The following is a 22,549-nucleotide window of genomic DNA, read 5'->3' as shown; positions in this document are numbered from 1 at the left end:
AGACTTCTTACTAGGAGTTGTTCCTCTAGCTTTATTGGAAGCTACTGAATACTCTTAATTTTTAATCTGCTATTTCCTTTATAATGTCACATGCAAGTGATTGGATTTACCTGCATAAAACTATTCACTGAGTATTCCTGCATCGTCTAGATTCTGTTTATTACTTAGCTTCTGTACATCCACATTAGTATCTGTCTTTCCAAGAGTTTTACTTCTAAGGCAATAGTGTGGAAACTTCCATTATAAAGGAATTAAATTAAATGTGCTCTGTTGTGATATTATATATAATAAGTGAATTATATCCTGTTAAGTTTGTGCATAGTCTGTCCTCAGGGTCGCTATGTTTAAATTTCTCTCTCTTACTGTATTGAGGAGGAAATTTCAAATATGCGCTCCATGCTAATTTTACCTTTGTCTAACTTTGTAGGCCTTATTCTAGAAAGGATTACATGTGAAAATTTACATTCTGTGCAAAAAACTTGTTAATGAATAAAAATAAATTGTAATTGACTTGGGTTTGTTCAGCCTGGAGAAGAGAAGACTGAGGGGGGATCTCGTCAATGCTTATAAATATCTAAAGGGTGGGTGTCAGGGCAGTGGGGCCAGACTCTTCTTAGTGGTGCCCAACGGGAGGACAAGGGGCAATGGGCACAAGGTGGAGCACAGGAAGTTCCACCTAAACATGAGAAAAAATGTATTTCCTGTGAGGGTGCCAGAGCAGTGGCACAGGCTGCCCAGGGAGGCTGTGGAGTCTCCTTCTCTGGATATGTTCAATACCCACCTGGATGCATTCCTGTGCTCCCTGCTCTGGGTGTGCCTGCTCAAGCAGTGGGGTTGGACAAGATGATCTCCAGAGGTCCCTTCCAACCCCTACCATTCTGTGATTCTGTAATAAATAAAAATAAATTTTAACAGAGGTGAAATCTGAATAGTTTTGTGATCTTTTTGTAACTTTTAAAAATCTTTCCCTAGTTACTACTACGTTTATATAAGGAACAAGGCCTGCTGGATAGAATGCTGGGCTAGGATTGGAGGGACCTGTGGTTTTCTGTTAGCTCTGTCACTGACTAAATTCAAGCAAATTGTTTCACCTTAATGTGCCTGAGTTTAAGATGCTGCATGGGAAGGATGAGTTGTTATGCCTTTTATATGTTAGTAAATTGTGTGAGTGGGTTTTTTTTGTTGTTTTTACGGTTTGGTTAGATGAAGTAGCTTGGTTATAGAAGTATTCTGAAGGGAGCCACAGTTGCATTGCAGAAGAGGCTTTGCTTATATAGTCTGTGGCAAAAAGTATAGAAAGAGATAAGAGAGTAAGAGACCTAGGGGTAGCTGAAGGACAGAAAAAATAAAGCAAGTTTTAATAAGATTGTATAGTTTTAACATCAGAACAGCAGAGTTGAGTTGCAAGATACACTCTGCAAGGTTACTCCAGGCAGTGTTAGGCTAGCTGGGACTTGGGCTGAGATAATCTTCAATAGTAAAGTGGGAAAACATGCTAAAACATACACAGAGCAATTAAGGAAATGATTTTGGTTATTTAGCATGTATCATATGTGCTTTTTAAGAAAATAAAGTGTTCTATTAGCCTAAAGAAAAAAGGCTGCTCGAAGTATCACTAATGAAGAAATCAGTAATGCGTATTGGTGCCATTGGATGAGTAATTAATTCTCACTAAATCCTTGTGACACTGTAATCTGTTATTACAAACTTGAAACAAATTTGAAGACTTTGGCTGAGTGGGAGTGCAATGTTAAAACACTGCATTGAATTTAGGACACTGGCGTATCTTGAAAGAAATGGAGGCAGCTTCCAGTGACTTGTCTGATTGATAACTTTACTTATGAAACTTAAGGAAAAACTTTTACTGTTTCATAATATTTTAATTTTGCTGGCTGAAGTTTTTCAGCTAATGACTGTTACTAATTAGCTAGAGGTTGCTGTTGAGTGACTTCCTGTTCCCCTGGTTCTGTCTTCTGGGGTAGAAGTTCACTCTGCTGCTTATTTGACGATTGCACTTCACAGTGAAGCAGAATTACCTATAGGAATTCTTGTTTTATTGAAGTTTTTGTAGCTGGTTTGCGGGAAGTCATGTGAAATTGTGTGGGGTGACACAAGAGTCTTAAAATATTTCTGTAAGCCCAGATGTTAGTTTAATTTTCATAGTTATATAGATAATTTCTTTACCAGCTTCTCTGAACAGGATGTCTTATCAGCTTGAGAGAAACCTCAGAGTTCCAGTTTTTAGTAACTTTGTTCTTGAGTTGTGAAAGAAATGCCTTGGTTAACAGTACAGTAAATTCCTTGAAGAGAAGTAGTATAATGCTGACCTGCTCTTTTTGTAAGAGGTTTTCGAGCAGTGGTAATTAAATATTATGCATTTTAGTAAAATAAGACTTCCAGCTGCCATTTGAAATGGCAAATAGCAAATTTAATATTTTAAGAGCAATATTAACCTGTCCTACCTCTTCAGTTTGTAAACTTTTTAAAAAATAAGCAATAGCATTTTCAAGCCATGTAATTAATCATAGAAGTGGAGATATGATGTGGCAACAAGTATCACCACTGTTTTCATGGAAAAAGAAGAAGAAAAAGTTGTTTTCCTGACAGTCTTACAACAAAAACTGAACAATGGCTATGCAAATGCACTCAAGTGCTAAAATATATATTATTTCATGTCAATTGTTACTCTGTTCAAAATTGCAATGTCTCTTACTTCTGATCTCAATTTCATAAATATAGAATTTTAATTTACTAATGTTTTGAATTAAAAATTAGAGGTAATAGAAGTGCAGGAGAAAAGCATTTGAAACAATTTTTTTCATAGGTCTGCCATATTTTCTTTGCTGCAAAGTCCGTATGTTCTCTACTAGTTAAGTCATAGAGCTTGCAAATTCAACTTGCCAGAGCTCTGTGATTACTGAGCCTGTTGTGGCTGACACATATTGTATGGTTTTACAGATATTAATGAAAACATTGTCTTAATGTGTCTTCTAACTGAATTTATGATAACTTTTTTTAAATGAAAAGAGCTGTTGAAAAGACTATACAGTTAGGCAATAGTTATATTTGTTTCTAAACCCTTCATGAGGCTATTTTAAGCTTTTCAGAAAGGTAGTAATTAGCTCCTTGAATTGCAGACCAGGTACAGAAAACCTCAATAGTAAGCATTCAGAGAAGACCTTCATACACATTAAAGAAGTTAAAGAAAGAAAGTAAAATGTGTAGCATGGTCATTAACTAGGTAGATGTTTATATACAGCTGGATTGTTAACTTTGGAAGTATAAATAGCTGGAGAAATACCATAGCATTTAAGCATAGCATAAGCATATGCATAGCAGTGGTTATTGGATCTTTGGAATTCATAATTCATTCTCCTTTTCTCTCCCCAACTGAAAGATGCAATGTATGCCTAAGAATAAATTGTATATTAGTTGAAATAAATCCTATATGGTTGTACTAAAAGTGTGGCCACTGGGCTACTTGGCGCTGCAGTAGTGTTCCAGCTGATTTGAAGAGCACTGAGTGTTTTGTCAGGGTGGCCCCCCTGGTGGCCTGGGGGATGATGCTTTCTGGTGGCTGCCTTGAAGGAGGCTGGCAATGCCTGTTGGGGCACACTGGTGTCTGTGTCTATGCATGGATCCGTTATGAAACTGGAGGCATGTCAGTTGTAATGGATGCATGCATAACCTGGCGCTCAGGCCTCCAAGCTATTAACCATCCTGCTTATGACGGGACTTCAAACACAGGCAAACAGCTCTTCGTGACAGGTAGTTTGAATTGCTCTAAAGGTTGGGTAAATCAAAGGTGTCAGGAGGGCAGGAAGGAGAGTGATCAAAATAGCCAAGAGCATATAACTGATCTTCCTGTTACTTGACTGCAGCCTCCATTGTGTGGTTAATCCCCGCATATATTCTAGGTGATAGAAAGGCTACTAAATATAGTGAGATACAAGTAGTAGAAAGCTTACAGGTTTTACATGCCAAAAGTCCTGCAGATAAATGTCTCCATGAGCTTAAAATGTGTGCATCCTTTGTGATCTTAGTTATATTTGGGTTTGGTTTTCACTAGCGCTGTTTATGCCTCCTTAAACCTGAGAAAGAGTTACTGAAGTAGGATGATGGTAATCAATGATGTGCGGTCTGTTGTTTGTGTATGTAGTAAAAGACACAGCTTTTGATAAATAGTGTCCCTGTGAAGATTCTCGTGGGACTGAACAAAAAAGGCTAACTGCCTCCTTCTTGAAGTTGCAGCTAGACACGTATTTCTCCCCAGGACCTCTCAGGCCCTGTAGCAGTCCATCCAGGCAATCACTGTGACTAGTAGACTTGAGAAAACTGGAGAGACTGAGATGTTTGTCACTGGCTTTGCTCTGGTATGCTGATAAGATCTGCAATTTTAAATAGAAAGACTTAAATTATACCAATGCCTTCAATAGTAAAAAGAAATGTAACAGAGATTCTGAAACCTGATGTTGGTGATCCTGAAATTACACCAATAGTTGGGGAGTACTGTAAAGTATAAGCTGGGGCAATGTGCATGTTTTTGAGGTGTGCATATGCTGCCTTCTGCATTAACACTCACTGTTTCTCTTGGGTACCCCGTACTTTGATGATCTGTAATATTCTAGGCTAGTTACAGTGCAACACTTGCCTCGCTGTCACCAAATGTGAAGCGACCAGTAAGTTTTTTGTCGTATCCAGGTTACTGTTGTGGTGGGATTGTTTGTTCTGAGGCTGAATGATAGAAGGATGGGGTACAATTGCATGGGTCAGTAGGAAGTTTCTGTAAAAATGTTGTAAGTATGTGTCGTATCTGTTGAAGTACCTGGACTGGCTTCCACATTTCATTTTCCAAAGAGTAACGATGGTCTGAAAGACTTATCTGTATTAGCTGAAAGGTAGTTTCTGAACTCAGCCTTCCTAATGTTTTGTTATATGTAAGTGGATCTAACAGTGGGCCACTGCTGAAGGGGACAACCCCACTTCCTTTCTTTTTCCAGATGTAGGAATCTTGTGGCAACGGGGTGAGTTGATCACTTATTTGTATTTTTTTTTTTTAAGATTGGCCCAACAAAAATGAAATTTTTTTCCATTTAGAACGCTGATCCAGTTCGTGCCTACAACCACACAGTGGATGGGTTAAGTACAAGGACAAAAGGGTGAGAACGCCAGGAAGGGATGGTGAGAGAAACAGTAGAACATCCTCCCATGGTGGCAATATGCAGTTGCGGTGCAGTTTGTGTGCTAACTAGCCTTTGAGTCATCAGCCGCACAGGTTTCTCTGTCAAGATGCTGCTGCTGGTGTTCTCCTGAAAGTTAGTTACCGTCTGTATAAAAACCATCACTTTGGTCTTTACAAACTGGGACTTGTGCTGACAATAGTAGTAATTACTTCACATTTTGTCAGTTCCATGTGGCATTGTTTTAAGTTCATTTTTAATGTGAAAAATGTTTACTCAAATTCCTTTTCGTTAGATGCCAATTTGTATTTTTAAACTTATAAAAAGTTACTGTATTTTTAAGATATGCGATATGTGTACATTTTTCTTTTTTTCAGGTAGGATTTGGAAAAAATGTAGTCTCATTTAAACAAAGGCGTAAATTTTAGTTCGAACACCAGTTTTGAGCAAGCTTGAAATTTAGTTCAAAATCCGGTCTGGACAGTAACAAACCAAACTTGGAAAAAAAATTTCTTACGGCAGTCTATGTTCGTAGTTCGGACAAATTCTCACTAAAACAATGTAAATGTTGCCATTGTTAATGACAGCTGGGCATTTGAAATGAGTGAAGCAGTATTTCACTCCCAGATTCAGACAGTCTATAAGTATCTTTCAATTTATTAAATCTGATTAATGTTTGAAGGTGTTCAACAGTTGTAAGGTCTTCTTAAAATTAATACTGAAATTTTTGGAGATGTAATACTTTGGGTTGTGGGGGTGCAGGTTACAGTAGCTGGTACAACTGCACAGCAAACTCTGGTACCAGAATTTATTTGTCAGGTTTTATTCTGTCAGAAATGCTCTGGGCTCCCTTATGTTTATTGAAATGGAAGTGGTGGCTGTGTGCTGCATAATGAAGTGCTTGCTTTGTTTTGTTTTTTGATACATCTTTACTATTGAGTCTTGACCTGAAACAGTTTCCTGAGTGATGCTGTGAAATAACAATACTTCGGTCTTGAAGGTAAAATTTGCTTGCTAAATTATCAAGACACCTATTGAACCATGATCTGAAAAACTTGCCAACTATTAGGGCTTATTAATTAAATTTTTAAGTCATATTGCATGTAGTGAGTCTGTTCATGAAACCACTTCAGACCTTACAAATCTGTAAAGTGATGAAGGTTTGGTACGTGGTGGGCATAGTATGCTGTGACTGTTCTTCACAGTGTTTGTAGATTTTGCTGCTAGGTCATGCTTTTTCCTCTTTCCATCTTGCCTTTTATTTACTAACTTACAAATTGTACATTTTCTAGGTTATATTACACATATGTTTTGAGGAAAAGAATATTCAGATCACTGAGAATTTGGGGTCTTGGATGTGCAGCTGAACCCCTATTGCAGGTGCTTCACCTGCTAATTCTGCAGTCCCTTGACAGTTGTCTCCCATAGCTCAGTTTTTGCTCTCTGGCAGGATTGATGTTCTGACATCTTGTAACAAAAGTTCATATGTGTTGATAATGTGCAGCCCTGTGAGTGGATCAGCTAATTGAACTCGTCCAGCTACTGTTTTCTGAAGTGTTGTTCTTGTATTATGGTGAACATGAATGTTTTATAAGAACAGCTGTACTGGTTCAGACAAAGGCTATGTTAAATCCAGTACTTGCCTGCAACAGCATCTGTAAGTGAACTGTTATGAGTGAAAAAGAACAGCGAGACTGTATGTGATACCTCCCCTGAATACTCCCCCAGCCTCACACTATTTTCAGTCTAGGGGTTTTCCTGAGCCTGACGTGGTTCGTCTAGTTGGAAACTCAAGGCATCTCTCTTACTCAATTTCTTTCAAAGCCCATTTAATTATTTTTTTCAGTCCTCAGTATCTTTTGGTGAGGAACTCCTAGTATCCATTGTGTGAAGTTTTCTAGAAAGCTTGTACTAACTTGTTGGTACTTTCTATTTAAAAAATGCATTGAACAGTCAATATCTGTGGAGAGGCACGTCTTTGATATTACAGGACCATGGTTGCATTAATTCAGTGACACAAAGATGACTTTAATTCTGTAATTTGCTCTTTTGGCTGCTGCTGCGTTTGAGCTTATAGTTTCATGAAATACCTAAATTACTACTTAGGAAATAGATCCTGGGATTAATAGTCACCTCAAAACTCATTGTTCTGTGTAGTAATAACATGAGGTTATTCCTCCCCTGTCTCATTTCAAGTTTATCTATGCTGAATTTTGCTTACCTTTTTACTGCCCAGTCCAGTTTCATAAGGTCCTTCTGCATTTTTTCAGTTATTTTATATTTGCTGTCCCTGACAACTTACTGCCATTCATTAGCTTAACTGTGTCGCCCAGCCCATCTTCCAGGTCACTTAGGAATTTGTGAAGCAGTGCAGGTCCCAGTGCAGAATCCTACAGAACTGTGCTGGTGGCTCCCCTGCCGTCATCTCAGTTACAGCTCTGTTCTTTTTCTTTCCTAACTTAAGTAAATAAGGCTTGTATGGTAGCTCTTGAATCCTTTGAGTAATTCCGTTGAGCTTTTGTACAGGATTTGCAGCTTCAGATTTTCTTTTGGATAAGTGTTATGAAAATAAGCTTGCAGATTTACAAGAAAAAAAAATCCTGCAGTAACGCCCACAGACTGGTTTCTGTCCCCTCTATGGGTTCTATTGACTTGACTGCATTACGCTAGAACCATAGCATAAGCCCAGCCTTGTTAGACATCAGTCAGCTGTAAAACATACATCCATTACAAATGAGATTGTATCACTCTTGCACTTCCTGATAATATTTCTTAATATCCTGATAATATTTCTTTAAAAGCTCTGTAAGTTAATTCACAGAGCTGCTTTTATGCTTTACCACCTTTAGTGTTCCTTGCTTTGATTCCAAGCCAGGTGTTTTAATCTGTGTTTCTCATGGCACAGCAATGCTTCTGAAGCTTTGTGGCAGAAATTGTCTGAACTGGGGCAGAGGGAGAGGTTTGTTTATAGCATAGGCATTATCAGGTTTGTTTTGTTTTATGGTAGCATTTCAGTGTCTTGGTCATGAATCAAGTCCCTGCTCTGCTGTTTGTACAATACAATCAGACATCACCAACACATACAAAAGCTGTCCTTGCTCTGAAGACTATACAGCCAAATTTCTGAGATTACTGAGGAATGTGATTTAAAATACGTAACTTCTACTTCTGAATTCATGTATTTTAAATGCCATGTGAAATTCATTAAGGACACAGATTCCATTGTTCACTAGATTTTTAAATAGGCTTTGTTTCTGGGCTTTGACAGGGCCCTCCCCAGTGGGTGGCCATTTGGTCTGTATGTTAGGATTTGTTTAGATTTTTCACTGACAGAAGCAAAAGAAATTATGGTAAAATTGCTGATTCCTCCATAATATGTAAGAACAATTTTTGACTTCTGTTCCCATCATATGATGTGACTGTGCTTTTGATTATCAGTCTTCTAGAGGGGACTGAAATTTGCTGAAGTGAATATGTGATTTTAGTATGTTATTGACCAAATGATAAAATTTTCACTTTGATTTATACTAATTAGGATTTGGATATTTTTGCTGTATGTAGTTGTCAGGGAGACGAAGGATTGTTTGCTTTTAATGCAAACATTCTGGGAAAAAATACAACTTCTAAAAGACTTTGTCCTGGTTAAAAAATGTGGGCATTTGTATCCACATAAAAAAGTTGTATAATTTTTTTTCCTCCTTGCATTGAAAAATTGTCATACATTGTCAAAGGCCATAGTGGGGAAAAAAACTTCTGCAAATGAGAGCTGTTAATCATAAACTATCTAATGTACTGGCGTATTTCACAGAATAGTAGAGGAAACACTGTATAAAACAGCAGTTACAACTTAACTGTTGTGTGAGAATGTGTTTGGTCTAATTGTTAACATAGAGCAGTAGGCAGAACGAAGCACTGGAAACACAAATGTTTTCCCTTTTGGGAATGGAAGGAAGGAAAAAGGTAGCATCTGTAGCTCTGTTTAAGAGATCAATCTCCATGTAGTAGACATCAAAATATGTAAAGAGTAACTTTGAGTCTTGAGAGACTTTATTGCAGATTATAGAAATAAATTCATTTTCAACTTCCTTTAATACATAGTTCCTGTAATTTTTTTTCCATTCAGAGTGTAGACCCCAGTGTAGCACATTTAAGCCTGCAGACAATTTTCTTCTTTTTTAGGTTACCTCTTTATGACCTCCAATAAATAGTCTGTGGACCTTTAGGACAGTGGTAAGGGGTATGGTTTTACTCTCCTACTCCAATGTTTTCAGTTATTGTAAGACTTGATAGGAGGTATATCTTTAAGAAGGTTTGAAAGCTTGTTAAAGCATTACATCTACTTTTTTTTTTCTTTAATTTACAAAACAAATATGTTCAGAATCTTGCTGCATGGATGCATAATTTTTAGGGACCTCTTGGTGCTAATAAAATACAGATGAGGTTACCTTAGATTAATTCAGTGAGTTTTGTGGTTTGGCTTTGGTCACTGTTTTCCAAGATTAGAAACAATTGGCGAAAAAGGCCTTGCTTTTAAGTTCCTTAAAAAACCATTTTTTTTGTATGAAAAGGAATTATGGAGAAAAAAAGCTGTTGAGGACATTGAAATGTCTTGCCTGGCATGAGCTTTTAGCCAATCCATTCTTTCTATTGGTAGCCTGATAAGAACAGTTGCATACAACTAGCACTTCCTTGGTGGGCTTGTATCAAGCTTCATTGAGGAGTGATTTAATTATACCTTTCTGTTACTGCACTCTTTGGTAATCTTAGTGTAATTTTATGCTGCATTGTTGTAGACACAACTGTCACAAGAAGGTGTTTGTGTGACTGTCATATAAAGAGTGTCTTGGTAATACAATAATATTTTAAAATTTTTTAAAAAATTATTTTATGTATTTATGATTACAATACTCATATTCCATTTCACTTATGGGGAAGACTGGGATTATTTAGTCTTCGAAAAAGATTATTTACCATGCAAGAACAACACTGTTGTAGGGAATGGACCTGGAGTGTTCCAGCTTCAATTTCTCTACCACTGATCCTCCTTCCTGTTTCTTGCTATAGATTATTTAAAGTCGTTGCTTTTTCATAACTAGATTTCAGGAGACTGAATCTCAGTTATTGTCTTCTGCTGTCTATTTTGTGTCAAAAGAATGTTTAGTGACTATCACACTGAGTAGAATTTTGAGAAAGAATATCTATTCTAAGGTAGTCTAAGGTGTAAAATCTGAGTGTTTACACAATATTGTATTCTCATTCCTTTACAAGACATTTCACAAATTGGCTTTTGTGCCTTGGCAGTTTTTAAGCTGTTGACAGCTTATCTAACAGTGACCTTGTTAAGGTCATTGATCAGTATCACAAAAACTGAAGGTTACTGAAAAGGAAAAATTTGACTAGGAAGCGGAATAAAAAATTGTTTTGAAAGAATTTCGTCATATATTTTTGACTTTAGGATTTGTAAGTAAGCAGTAATTTTCACAAACTCTTGATAGAGATGTGTAAATTTTATTTGGTAATTCTTATTATAAGTCATGTCCCCCTATCATATTTTAGAGCTGGAAATGGAGAATTCTTTCCAACTTGGTAGTTAGAATAACTAGGCTTGCACTAATTACTTAGGCTGTATTGCCGTCTCCCTGTTCAGATTAGCTGTGGTCATTGTGCAGATGGAGAAAGTTATTTTTAGCAAGATAGTGTGAAAAAGGTTAAAAAGGAGTGATACCTTATTTGTCAGAAAATATTATCTCTGAAATTGAGCTTCATATCTATTAGCCGAAATGCTTGCTCTTTGAATGACTTGTATTAATTTGATATGGAAAGCCTCTCTCTAGTATTGGGATGGGCAAGTACTCAGTTTCCATGAAATTTTGTTAATTCTAAAACATAATAGAAATGTGTTTTAAGACTTCCTGTAAAACAAAGTACATGACAGTTGTAAAATGAGAACTCTCAAATATTATTTCAGAATTTTGTTCATATTTCCAGTTTTTCTGTCATGTATATGTTTTGAAACTTAAAATAATGTTAAAATAGGTAATTGAATATGATATTTCAAAAAGCTGGACTATAATATTTGAACATCATATAAATTTTGTTGTGTCTCATTTCTTAATTCCTGCAATAACTTGTCTCTCTTTCGTTGTCTCTCCCCTCTCTTCCCCATCTAAAAAAAGGCAAGACGTGCTTTAACTGGTCAGCCAGAGTAAATCAGATTTTGTCAGCCTAGATCTCAAGAATTGAATTCCTCAAATGCCTCATGAAAATAAGTGTTAAGATGGAAAAGAGAGGCCACATTCTCACCTCATTCAGGGAAGAGCTGAAGCATAATATCAGTCCTTACTAGGTGCTAAGGATCTAAACCATGTGTCTAAGTAAGCTTTGATTGAAATGACTCAGTATCCAGAAGCCCTTTGCTTTGCTGTATCATAAGATAATAGAAAGGTTTGGTCTGGAAGGAACCTTTAAAGATCCTCTAGTCCACCCCACCCATACTGTGGGTAGGGACATCTTTCAGTAGATCAGGTTGCTCAAAGCTCTGTCCAGCTTGACCTTAAACAGTTCAAACAGGACATCCACAGCTTCTCTGGACAAGCTATTCCAGTGTCTCACCACCCTCATGGTAAAAAATGTCTTTCTTATGTCCAATCTAAATCTATCCTCTTTCAGTTTAAAACCATTGCTCCTTGTCCTGTCACTACAGGTCCTCGTAAAATGTCCTTCTCCAGCTTTTGTATATGCCCCCTTTAAGTATTGAAAGGCTGCAATGAACTATCCCTGGAGCCTGTTCTTCTCCAGGCTGAACAACCCCAACTTTCTCAACTTTTCCTCATAGGAGAGGCGTACCATCCCTCTGATGATTTCTGTGGCCCTTCTCTGGATCTGCTCTGACAGATCCATGTCTTTCTTGTACTGGGGACCCTAGAGCTGGATGCGGTACTCCAGGTAGGATCTCATGAGAGTGGAGTGGAGGGGAAGAATTTCTTCCCTCAACTTGCTGGCCACGCTTCTTTTCATGCAGCCCAGGATACAGTTGGCCTTCTGCGCTGTAAGCTCTGGCTCATGTTCAGTTTTTCTCTACTAGTATCCCCAAGTCCTTCTCTGCTTGGCTGCTCTCAATCCCTTCATACCCCAATCTGAATTGATACTGGGGATTGCCGTGGCCCAAGTGCAGGACCTTACACTTGGCCTTGTTGAATTTAATGAGGTTTACATGGGCCAACTCCTCAAGCCTGTCAAAGTCCCTCTGGATGGCATCCCTTCCCTCAAGCAAATCAATTGCACCACTCAGCTTGGTGTCACCTTCGAACTTGCTGAGGGTGCACTCAATCCCACTGTCTATGTCATTGATGAAGATATTAAATAGTATTGGTCCCAACATGCACCTTAGAGGGACGCCACTCATTACTGGTTTCCACCTGGACATTGAGCCATTGACTGTAACTCTTTGGACATGGCCATCCAGCCAATTCTTTATCCATCTAATAGTCCATCTATCAAATCCATTTCTCCCCAATTTAGCAGCAAGGATGTTGTGTGGGACCTTGTAAAAGACCTTACAGAACTCTAGATAGGTGACATCTATAGCTCTTCCATTGTCCACTGATGCAGTCACTTTTGATTGAAGTAACTTAATTTCCAGAAGCCCATTGCTTTGCTATATTGGATACCCAAAAACTTCAATGAAAAAATCACAGAATCATAGGTTGGAAGGGACCTCAGGGATCATCTAGTCCAACCTTTCTAGGAAGAGCACAGCCTAGACAAGATGGCCCAGCACCCTGTCCAGACAACTCTTGAAGGTGTCCAACGTGGCCGAGTCAACCACTTCCCTGGGGAAATTGTTCCAATGGGTGACTGTCCTCACTGTGAAAAATTTCCCTCTGGTGTCCAATCAGAATCTCCCCAAGAGCAGCTTGTGCCCATTCCCCCTTGTCCTCTCCATGGGATTCCTTGTGAAAAGGGAGTCTCCATCTTCTTTGTAGCTACCCCTTAAGTACTGGTATATGGTGATGAGATCCCCTCTGAGCCTCCTTTTCTCAAGGCTGAACAAACCCAGCTCTCCCAGCCTATCCTCGTATGGCAGCTTCCCAGTCCTTTGATCACCTTGGTGGCCCTTCTCTGGGCCCCTTCCAGCCTGTCCTCATCCTTTTTGTATAGCGGGGACCAGAACTGTACACAGTACTCCAGGCGTGGCCTGACAAGCGCTGAGTAGAGTGGGATGATGACTTCTTTCTCTCTGCTGGTGATGCCCTTTTTGATGCAACCCAGCATCCTGTTGGCCGCCTTGGCTGCAGCAGCACACTCTTTGCTCATGTTGAGCGTTCTGTCCACCAGGACCCCCAGGTCCCTTTCCACAGAGCTGCTCTCCAGCCAGGTGGATCCCAGTCTGTCCTGCATCAATGAAAAATGCGATCATTTTAACCAAGCCCTCTCCACCCCACCTCTCTTGACTGCTTTTGATGGTATCTTTGCAAACCAAAGGGTACTTGGAATGTGTGTTTTACTTTGTAAAAGGAAAGACTATGGGTAGATGGGAGACCTGCTGAATTAGAATAAATTGGTTTCTTGTTTGGGCACTTTCTCACTTTTTTCCTGATCTTTCCTCCCCATCCACCCCGTTGTAACTCCCCTTTTGAGTGGAACTTTCTGTCAATTCTGTCAAAAATTGACAGAAATTGATCTGGATGATGGAACAGAGCGTAACTGCAGCAAGTTTGCAGGAGGAGTGGCTGATGCACCAGAAGGCTGTGCTGCTATTCAGTGACACCTGGAGAGCTGGGCTCAGGGGAACCTAATGAAATTCAACACAAACAAGTGTAGGGTCCTGCACCAGGGAAGGAACAACTCCATGCACCAGTACTGGCTGGGGGCTGAACTACTGGAAAGCGGCTCTGCTGAGAAGGACCTGGGAGTGCTGGTGGGCAGCAAGCTGACCTGAGCCAGCACTGTGCCCTTGTGGCCAAGGCGGCCAATGGTACTCTGGGGTGCATTAAAAGGAGTGTGGCCAGCAGGTCGAGAGAGGTTATCCTCCCCCTCTGCTCTGCCCTAGTGAGACCACATTTGGAGTCCTGTGTCTAGTTCTGGGCCCCCCAGTTTAAGAAGGACGTGGCACTGCTTGAGCAAGTCCAGCAAAGAACTACCAAGATGATCAGGGGACTGGATCATCTCTCTTATGAGGAAAGGCTGAGAGACCTGGGTTTGTTCACCCTGGAGAAGAGAAGACTGAGAGGGGATCTCATCAAATATCTAAAGGGTGGGTGTCAGGACGATGGGACTAGGCTCTTTTCATTAGAGCCCAATGACAGGCCAAGGGGCAATGGGCACAAGTTGGAACACAAGAAGTTCTGCCTCAATATGAGAAGAAACTTCTTTCCTGTGCGGCTGCCAGAGCAGCGGCACAGGCTGCCCAGGGAGGCTGTGGAGTCTCCTTCCCTGGAGACATTGAAACCCTGCCTGGATGTGTTCCTGTGCCCCCTGCTCTGGGTGTGCCTGCTCAAGCAGGGGGTTGGACAAGAGGATCTCCAGAGGTCCCTTCCAACCTTTACCATTCTGTGATTCTGTGAAAAGTTGTTGATTTCCTGAAAGTTTGGGGAGTTCTGCTTCATGTCTCAAGAAAGACAAATTGAGTGTCAGTTTGCCCAGATCTTTGAAACCTGGGGTTTGGGGGAGCTGACTGGGATTGTGGCGTTGGTTTAGGAGAGGAGTGTTCATCACATGCTGTAATGTGGAGTACTAACAGGAGAAGGATGAAATAGATCTTTGAGTGGAATGTTGTTCTTAAACACTTAAGAGAATATGGACTGCTTCAGAGTTGGGACTGGTGGCTCTTGATTTGGAGTATCTTGGTCACAATATTAGACTTTTCTCATACTTACTGTTCTCTAATTACATGATGAAGCAGTAACCTCGAGGCCCTTTGTAGGATGTTTCTACCTACTGTTATTTGTGCTTATGAGATTCTGACTAATACAAACATGTTACTGACAAAAATTGAATACTCTTGCATTACCTACTTTCTCAAAATGAACATTGACATCAGAGAAGTAATGTGGCTTCAGCATAGCATAGGGTTTTTTCAACTTTGTAGCAACTGATTATAATGGGTTTCTTTTTTGATGATGTTGCAACTGACTCAGTAAAAGATCTGGAATATACAGTTGTACCTGGGTGGTGATGCAAAGAAAGCTCCTAAAAACTAAGATCGTTTGTTGTGTGGACATAGGTATCAACTGAAAGGTCACCTTTCTATTTCATTTGGCTGCAAAACACATGCTGCCCACAGTATAATGTTCAGATAGTTACATAAGGTGATGTCTGTTTTGAGTGTGTTGGTTATCTTGCATTGGGGTTGAAACAAAACAGTAGATTTTGCGTAGATCCTTTAGTCTCTGTTTTCTTTCAGTGGAGGGGTATATTTTGTGCTAGGATTTGAGCATTGTTTTCTCTTGCTGGGAAGCTGGAGAAGAGAGAGAAGGCCTACACAAATTCCAGATTGGCATGTGGTTGATTGGCAGACTAGACTTTTCTGGGTTAGAGGGCAGAATGCCTATGTGTGTGGTGCTTGCACCTTCTGCCCCTTACTTAGAGAGTTTGATTTGGGTTTGTGGGTGATACAAGTCTTAGGATGGTTTGTTTCATTTTAGAATGTGGCTTGCAATGTAAGCTCTCAGGTGAGACTGGTATATGTTTTCTGTAAAGAGGGTTAAATGTTAATTCTGGCACTGATAAATTGTGTTCTGCTCAAATTTTTTAAGTTATTCCAGAGATATTTGAAGATAGCAACTATTTAATGGTGGGATTTATGAAACTCCTGGCCAGATGAATTTCCTTAATTCAGTGTTTTATAAGCAAGCCTTTTTTTTTCTGATCCAGAAATTGAAATCACTGCAAAACAGTAGGATTATATTGTCTTCTAGTGATGCAAAATATACAGTCAGCCTTTATGCATACCAGCATAGATTCAGGGGTGGTTTTGGGTGGTTGGTGGGGTTTTTTTGTTTGTTTTTTTTGGTTGTTTTTTTTTTTAATCAAAGTGGATTTTTTAGCTGATAATGAAAGTAATACAATCTGAACTTTCCCATAAAGCTAGGTCAAACATATCTCAATCAACAGATTAGTTGTGAAGTATTTGATGATAGTCTCTTTTCCTGTACTAAAAAGTACCTTTTCTAAAAGTCAGCTTTAAAGTTGGAATAATTCCTGTTATTCTTCAAAATGACACTGAATAGGTGTACTATATATGTGGATTAAGCAGCATGTAAACGACTGCTTTCTACATTGATTGTGTTTTGCACTGTTTAATATTATTCATGCATGGATACATATTATCACAACTTATCATTTTTTCCTCTTTATAGGTCCTGCTGGGGACTTGCGTCTGGCCTCAATGTGAAATTAAGGTAGAAAAACACATCTACATATGTGTTTGCTATTACGATTTAGTTTATTCACTGGTCATGCCTGAAGAGTGATGTTCGTCTCTAGACGGCTAACTGCCAGGAAATATAAATGATTGTCCTAGAAGTCAAGCCTCTCTCCTATTTACTGGAGTGAAAATCACCTCCAGATATCGACGGAATATCAACTACAGAAAATGCTTCACGTTATAAGGATGCCAACCACCTAGATTCATGCGCCCTATCTGTACAGTTGTTGTGGATGGTTTGCCATCTGAAAGCTCCTCAAGCTCTTATCCAGGCCCTGTATCTGTTTCTGAAATGTCTCTGCTACATGCTTTGGGTCCAGTGCAGACCTGGCTGGGACAAGAGCTAGAGAAGTGTGGCATTGATGCCATGATTTATACTCGGTATGTCCTCAGTCTTCTGCTGCATGATAGCTATGACTACGACCTGCAGGAACAGGTATTTACATATTTTAGATGTTGTCCAGTGCAAGTGAGTTTTTGTATCAGTTATGTTTTGTGTCTTATACATGGATATGGCTCAGATGGCGGGTGGTTCTCTTTCAGTGTGTGGGTGGAAGGAGGGTATAAACCACACGGAGATCCAATTTGGTGGCTGAACTGAGATTAATGTAGTTTGATGTATGAGCAATTACTGTAAACAAAATTTTCACATTGCTACAATTAATATAATAATTATTAACACCAGAATGTTCTGTATCATAAATGCAGACCTTCAGTACTTGTGATTATAAGGTTAATTTAATATTGGAATGTTAGTAAACTAATGTAATTCTTATAAACTGTGTGTCAAATTGGCCTCTTCACAGTAGTTTGTAGACTCCCCATCACTCTCCTCATAGATTTAATCTTGTGCTATTTTCAGTAAAGAATAAAACCCACTTTTTTTTAGTATTCAAGTATTTAAAATATGTTATTGCATATTCATTATTCATCTCTTAAAAGAATGTTAGTGCTGAATCCTGATAAAAGACATGCAAAAGAGTTGCGGAACAGTGAGTCACTATACATGGCTGTAATTCAAAAAGGGCAGGGGAAGAAGGTAAAGCTGTGTATCAGGCACAGCTCTGTTACTGTTTCCTTGTGCCTTTATTGCTATGGATTTTATGTGTCCCTAGAACATACTTTTCAGTCAAGATTTCACCTCTTTTTTTCGTCTTTTTTTTCTTTTTTTCTTTTTTAATTTTAATTTCTCTGCGTCATCAACCTGTATCAAAAGACTTTTATTAGTGGAATTTTCTCAATATAGGACTCAGGAAAGTTCTGAAAGTCTTCAAGAAGGGATGAGGATGCTGTTGATCATAGACTTCATCTTACAAGGTGGCTATGATTACAGTGGAAAGGAAGGAAAGCAAGTACCTTTTACTTGGTGGCTTAATTATTACTTTTTTGTTGCTGCTGTTTTGGTTATACTTCACACATTGTTACCTAACTGCTTCAGAACTTTCTTTTTTTTTTTTTTCCTAGTTTACTGTTTTAAAATCCAGCAAGAGCAGGGTAGGGTATTGTGGAATAGATGTAAATGTACCTGAAGCAGAAAAAAAGTTAATGTCAGATGCTGCCAGTTTCTGAACTCTTAGCAACCATTACTGTGCATAAAAGCCTTCACACTTCCATTGTGAGAAACAGAAAACTTTATGTGCAAAAGTAATTTTTATTCAAAAGTCTATCTGGCAGTAGTGGAAGTCACCAGGAACAACCTCATGATTAATAATAATTTAAACTCCCCCCACTGTAAGCACTCTTTTAGAATGTACCCTAACAGTGAACTTACTTAGGTCATGGTCAGACATGAGTAGCTGTTTTTTAGAAGGGGACAGAATAAAGTTTGAAAACCTGTTTGAAATGAGGGTGTGGGGCGAGGACAGAAAAAAGAAGCCAGGTGAAACTACATCAGAATTGGAGGAGCTTTATAGATAGCCCTGTGGCCTTGGGGAAAAATGAAGACTTGTTTCTTTTCAGTCCATTTCAGAGCTTTGTGGTGGGGTTGCTACTGTGATAATTTGAAACGACTGAAGTGACAAAATTAGTTTTCTTTTTATCAGGCTTTGCAAGGAGTTGGGTGACTATATTATGAAAACCTCATTTGGTTTATTTCTCGTTTTGATACCTTAACTGTGTGCTTTGTGGGTTGATAGCTGAGCTTTAAGGAATGTGTCTGTTCTTTTTCCAAGTTGATTATTTGAACCTAATGAGCCAAAGAGGGAAGAATACCACACACTGACAGGGTAGCCAAACCTGTGTTGCTGAGTGGGTGCTGTAGTGCAAACGTACAGAATGTCTTCTGAACAACATTGAGATCTGAAGAAGCTGGAAGTTTCTTTTCCGACTCCTCCAATTTGATCCTGCTTATATTATATATAATTATATATATAATTATATTAGAGATATAATATATGCTTTTATTGCATCTGTTCCCTCTACTTCAAATAACCACTTTGCAAGCTTTGAGTCCTAATATCAATTTAGTTTTGGGATGATATTCTGTAATAATGTTTGAATGTATATGTTGTGAAGCATACTGTTACCTAATTGCTTTCTCAAATAGCTTAGTCTTTAAAGACTGCAGATACAAATTTCTTATCTGGAGAATTGAAAAAAATCTTAAAATGCATGTACTTGTTCTTTTTTTAAAATTATTTTTATTTTACTTATTGCCTCCTCGTTATTTGTATGACCTGGCATTTTAAAATTAATTTTTGTTTAGTTAAGTCAGTCAGAAGCAAGAAAATCTGTACTCTAAAGCATATGCTTGCATCTAAGCAGTTTCAGTCCAATTTTGATGATGGGTACAACATTAAGACAAAGGGAAAAAACCAAATACTGGTGTTGTTTACAAATAGAAATCAGGGAAGAGTGCAGCAATCAAACATCTAAATGAGGAATAATTTAGGAGTAAAATACTGAGAGCTGCTGGGCTCCTTTAATTCAGATTAATTCCTATGGAAGAGTTGGTTCTTGGCATCTCAGGAATTTTTTCTCCTGTACGATTCCTTTGATTATTGAGAAAGATGACGGAATTTCCAGGGAAAGAACTTTTCTCAATAGTGGGTTTATTGCAATGAATTCTTCCCAACTTAAAGGACAGCTACAAAGAGGACGGAGATGCTCTCTTCAGAAGGAGCCGCCTGGAGAAGACAAGGGACAACGGGTACAAGTTGCACTGGGTGAAGTTTCATCTCAATAGGTGAAAGAAATCCATCCCCGCTCCCCCCCAAGAGCAAACATTCACTGGAACAGCTTCCTCAGGAATGTGATAAGAGTCCCCATTGCTGGAGGTTTTCACGATGCAGTAGGACAGGGTGCTAGACAATTTTACCTAGGCTCCCTTTCCCTTGGAAGGGTGGACCAGATGATCTTTTGAGGTTCCTTCCAACCTGGGCCTATGATTGTATGATTCTATGATTCTTTGCTTCTAGAACTCTGTTTCTGTGGGGAGTGATTAACCATTACTTCTTCCCAAAAACACTGCAATAGCTTCTGTTTTGAACAGGTGAAAAGAAATGTGTGATCTCTGAATACCCAGAACGAGATTACACACATGAACAATCCATTCCAATGTGCCTTTTTTGGGAGTGGGGTGGTGAAGAGGACAAATTTAGGCAGTCTTTATCTTACGGATACTGTATAAATCATCTTCATTAGAAATGTTGCAAACTGAAGTTAAGGTGGTCGTAGGGTCTTCCTACCTCAGAATGTTGATGACATCAGTAGCACTGTTTCAGTCCTTCAGGGAGCCTCCTTCCGTGCTTGCTTTGTAGTGTTCTGGTGTCATCAACTGTAGCAGGGAAATGGAACTCTGAAGTCCTGGACTGAGGTTCTGTCAGGTAAGTACAGAAAGATTTAAAACAAAAAATGAATGAAAAACCATCCTCAACCTTACTAGGCATAGCTGGCTAAGTAAGATATCAGTGTTCTTGTGTTATCAGTCACTTCAGTTTACATTTAGAACTATTTCAAAAGAATATAGGAGTCTTGATTGGCTAGGTCTTCAGGGTTATTTTTGGGAATAAGCAGGGTGTTCCCTTCTGGTTTCTTAGTGATACATATTATGTGGTTTCTGGTCTTGATTCTGATGCAGACCTCTGTGGCTTTGGTCACTTGGCCTCTCTTCCTCCAGTATTATCTGTCTGTACAGTGAGGTAGTTTGATACGTGGATAGAAGATAAAATGTGTTTAAGGGGTTGGTGTGTGGGCTTGGTTGTTTTTTTTTTTTCCTTCGTTTTTGTTTGTTTTGGGATTTTTGTGTGTGAGTCTATTGAGTCTTTTTTGTTTGGGTGGGTGTTTTTTTATTTTATTATTACTGTTAATTCCATGTCTTGCCCAATTAGAGTGGTCTCTGTTGCGTATCATTATATGGATGCAGGCTCAATATCGCAAAATGATAAATCAATAAATCATGACTTTTAAGAGTTGATAGGAGCTTTTTGCAAGTACTTGCGTGGGGGGCTATGAAGGGAGGCGCAGTACAGAAAACATTGGTGAAAGTAAAACCCTAATACATTGCAACCAAATTTTACTGGAATGTTTGCAGTTTTTATTCTGACTCATTGGCTTGAACTGAAATATCTATAAAAATACTGGGAAAATTGATAAACAAGTATGTTTTGCCCAGCTGTGTTTCAAAGTACTAGAACTTTCAAGAAAGGAATCTTGTTTATGGTAAATTGTACTGTGGTACCAAGATCTTCCAGTACTGCTATGGGTATACATATGTTATACATACTTATCAAGAATTACTGTAACACCTCCTTAATATACACATTTTAACCTCAGTACTTGAGTATTTTTTAAAATAGAAAACCACTTAATTATCATTGACGTTAATAGCACAATTCTTGTTCAAGCCATACTTGAGTCTAAAAGCTTAAGATGTAAAAAAGTTCATAAGCAGTCCTTCATTCTTACTGTGTGTGCTTTTTTCTTTCCTTTTCCCACCCTCCCCCCCCCCCCCCCCCCCCCCCCCCCCGCCAGTAATGGTATTGCTGGTGCGGGGGTTTAAGAGGACGGAAGGGAAGAGGCTTTTGGGGATTTTTCCCCAGCGTTGACTGATGGAGGAGAGCATACAAAGACAGTATGAATTGTACATTTTCCTTGATCATTGTGACACAGCAGGATGTTCACAGAAAGAGTTTGGGTTTTTTGTGGCTAGTTAGTTTAGGTCTGTCATATCAAAAGACAAGTAAGGGCTTCAGTGGTAGATTTGCCTTTTTTATAGAAACAAAGATGTTTCTTGCTTACAGACTTTCTGGAGAACGTGATTCTCAAATTGATTTACATGTAAATTTGATGTCTGTGTGGTTAAAATTACTAAAGGAATCTGTTGAGCGATGTTATATAGCATTATATTAATTATTTAGATGTGTTAGGGGTTTTCTTTGTTTTAGTTCTTTTTTTTTTAAGATTTAAGGCCTATTAATGGTCTGATGACCAAAAGGTAGATGACCTTTTGGATGCTTTTGGTCTGTTAAGGAAAACCTCATAAAATTGGTATAGTTTACTGACTGTGATGGTAACTAAAGTGCAGAATCTTTCTGTTAGGTATATATGCTTTCGTAATTTGCATTTTATTACTGATTTTTCTTATTTTGGAACAAAGGATAAATTAAGGGGAAACCCCGAGAAATTAGTGACAAATCTTTAACTTTGGGGACCCAGAGAATTGCTGTTGGGGGAGATCTGAACATTGTGAGACAGCCTTTTGACTTCAGCCTAGATTGGTTTTTAATCAGAATGCCTTACTCCTAGTTTCCTAATGTTAAACCAGCTAGGTGCTTTAAAGGTTTCTGACTGTTATTTAGACGCTACTTAAAAGTATATTTGTGGATACACGTGTTCTCAAAAAAGTTTGTGATACAGTAAATAATGCATTAAGATAGCGTAATCTGCATGAAGTGAAAGGTATTGCCTTAAAATATATTCTGTGTGAAACATTTTCGTTGAT

The 22,549-nt window shown here is 38.7% G+C and overlaps 1 protein-coding gene across 4 annotated transcripts in view; it reads left to right on the top strand.

Annotated features, from left to right (window-relative positions):
• KIAA0232 (KIAA0232 ortholog) overlaps positions 1 to 22,549 on the top strand; it is a 72,396-nt gene that overhangs the window by 4,063 nt on the left and 45,784 nt on the right. For 3 of the 4 annotated variants that reach the window (XM_064449082.1, XM_064449084.1, XM_064449083.1), the window contains exon 2: positions 16,541 to 17,044. In XM_064449082.1, the coding sequence (XP_064305152.1) occupies positions 16,814 to 17,044 (231 nt within the window). In that variant the 5' untranslated portion in view covers positions 16,541 to 16,813. Of the gene's footprint in view, positions 1 to 16,540; positions 17,045 to 19,688; positions 20,433 to 22,549 lie in introns of those variants that run through there. The other variant, XM_064449085.1, reaches the window with a different exon arrangement.

This window comes from Phalacrocorax carbo, chromosome 4 (assembly GCF_963921805.1).
Source record: "Phalacrocorax carbo chromosome 4, bPhaCar2.1, whole genome shotgun sequence".
Taxonomy (NCBI): domain Eukaryota; kingdom Metazoa; phylum Chordata; class Aves; order Suliformes; family Phalacrocoracidae; genus Phalacrocorax; species Phalacrocorax carbo.
This window is presented reverse-complemented; position numbering and strand designations above follow the sequence as displayed.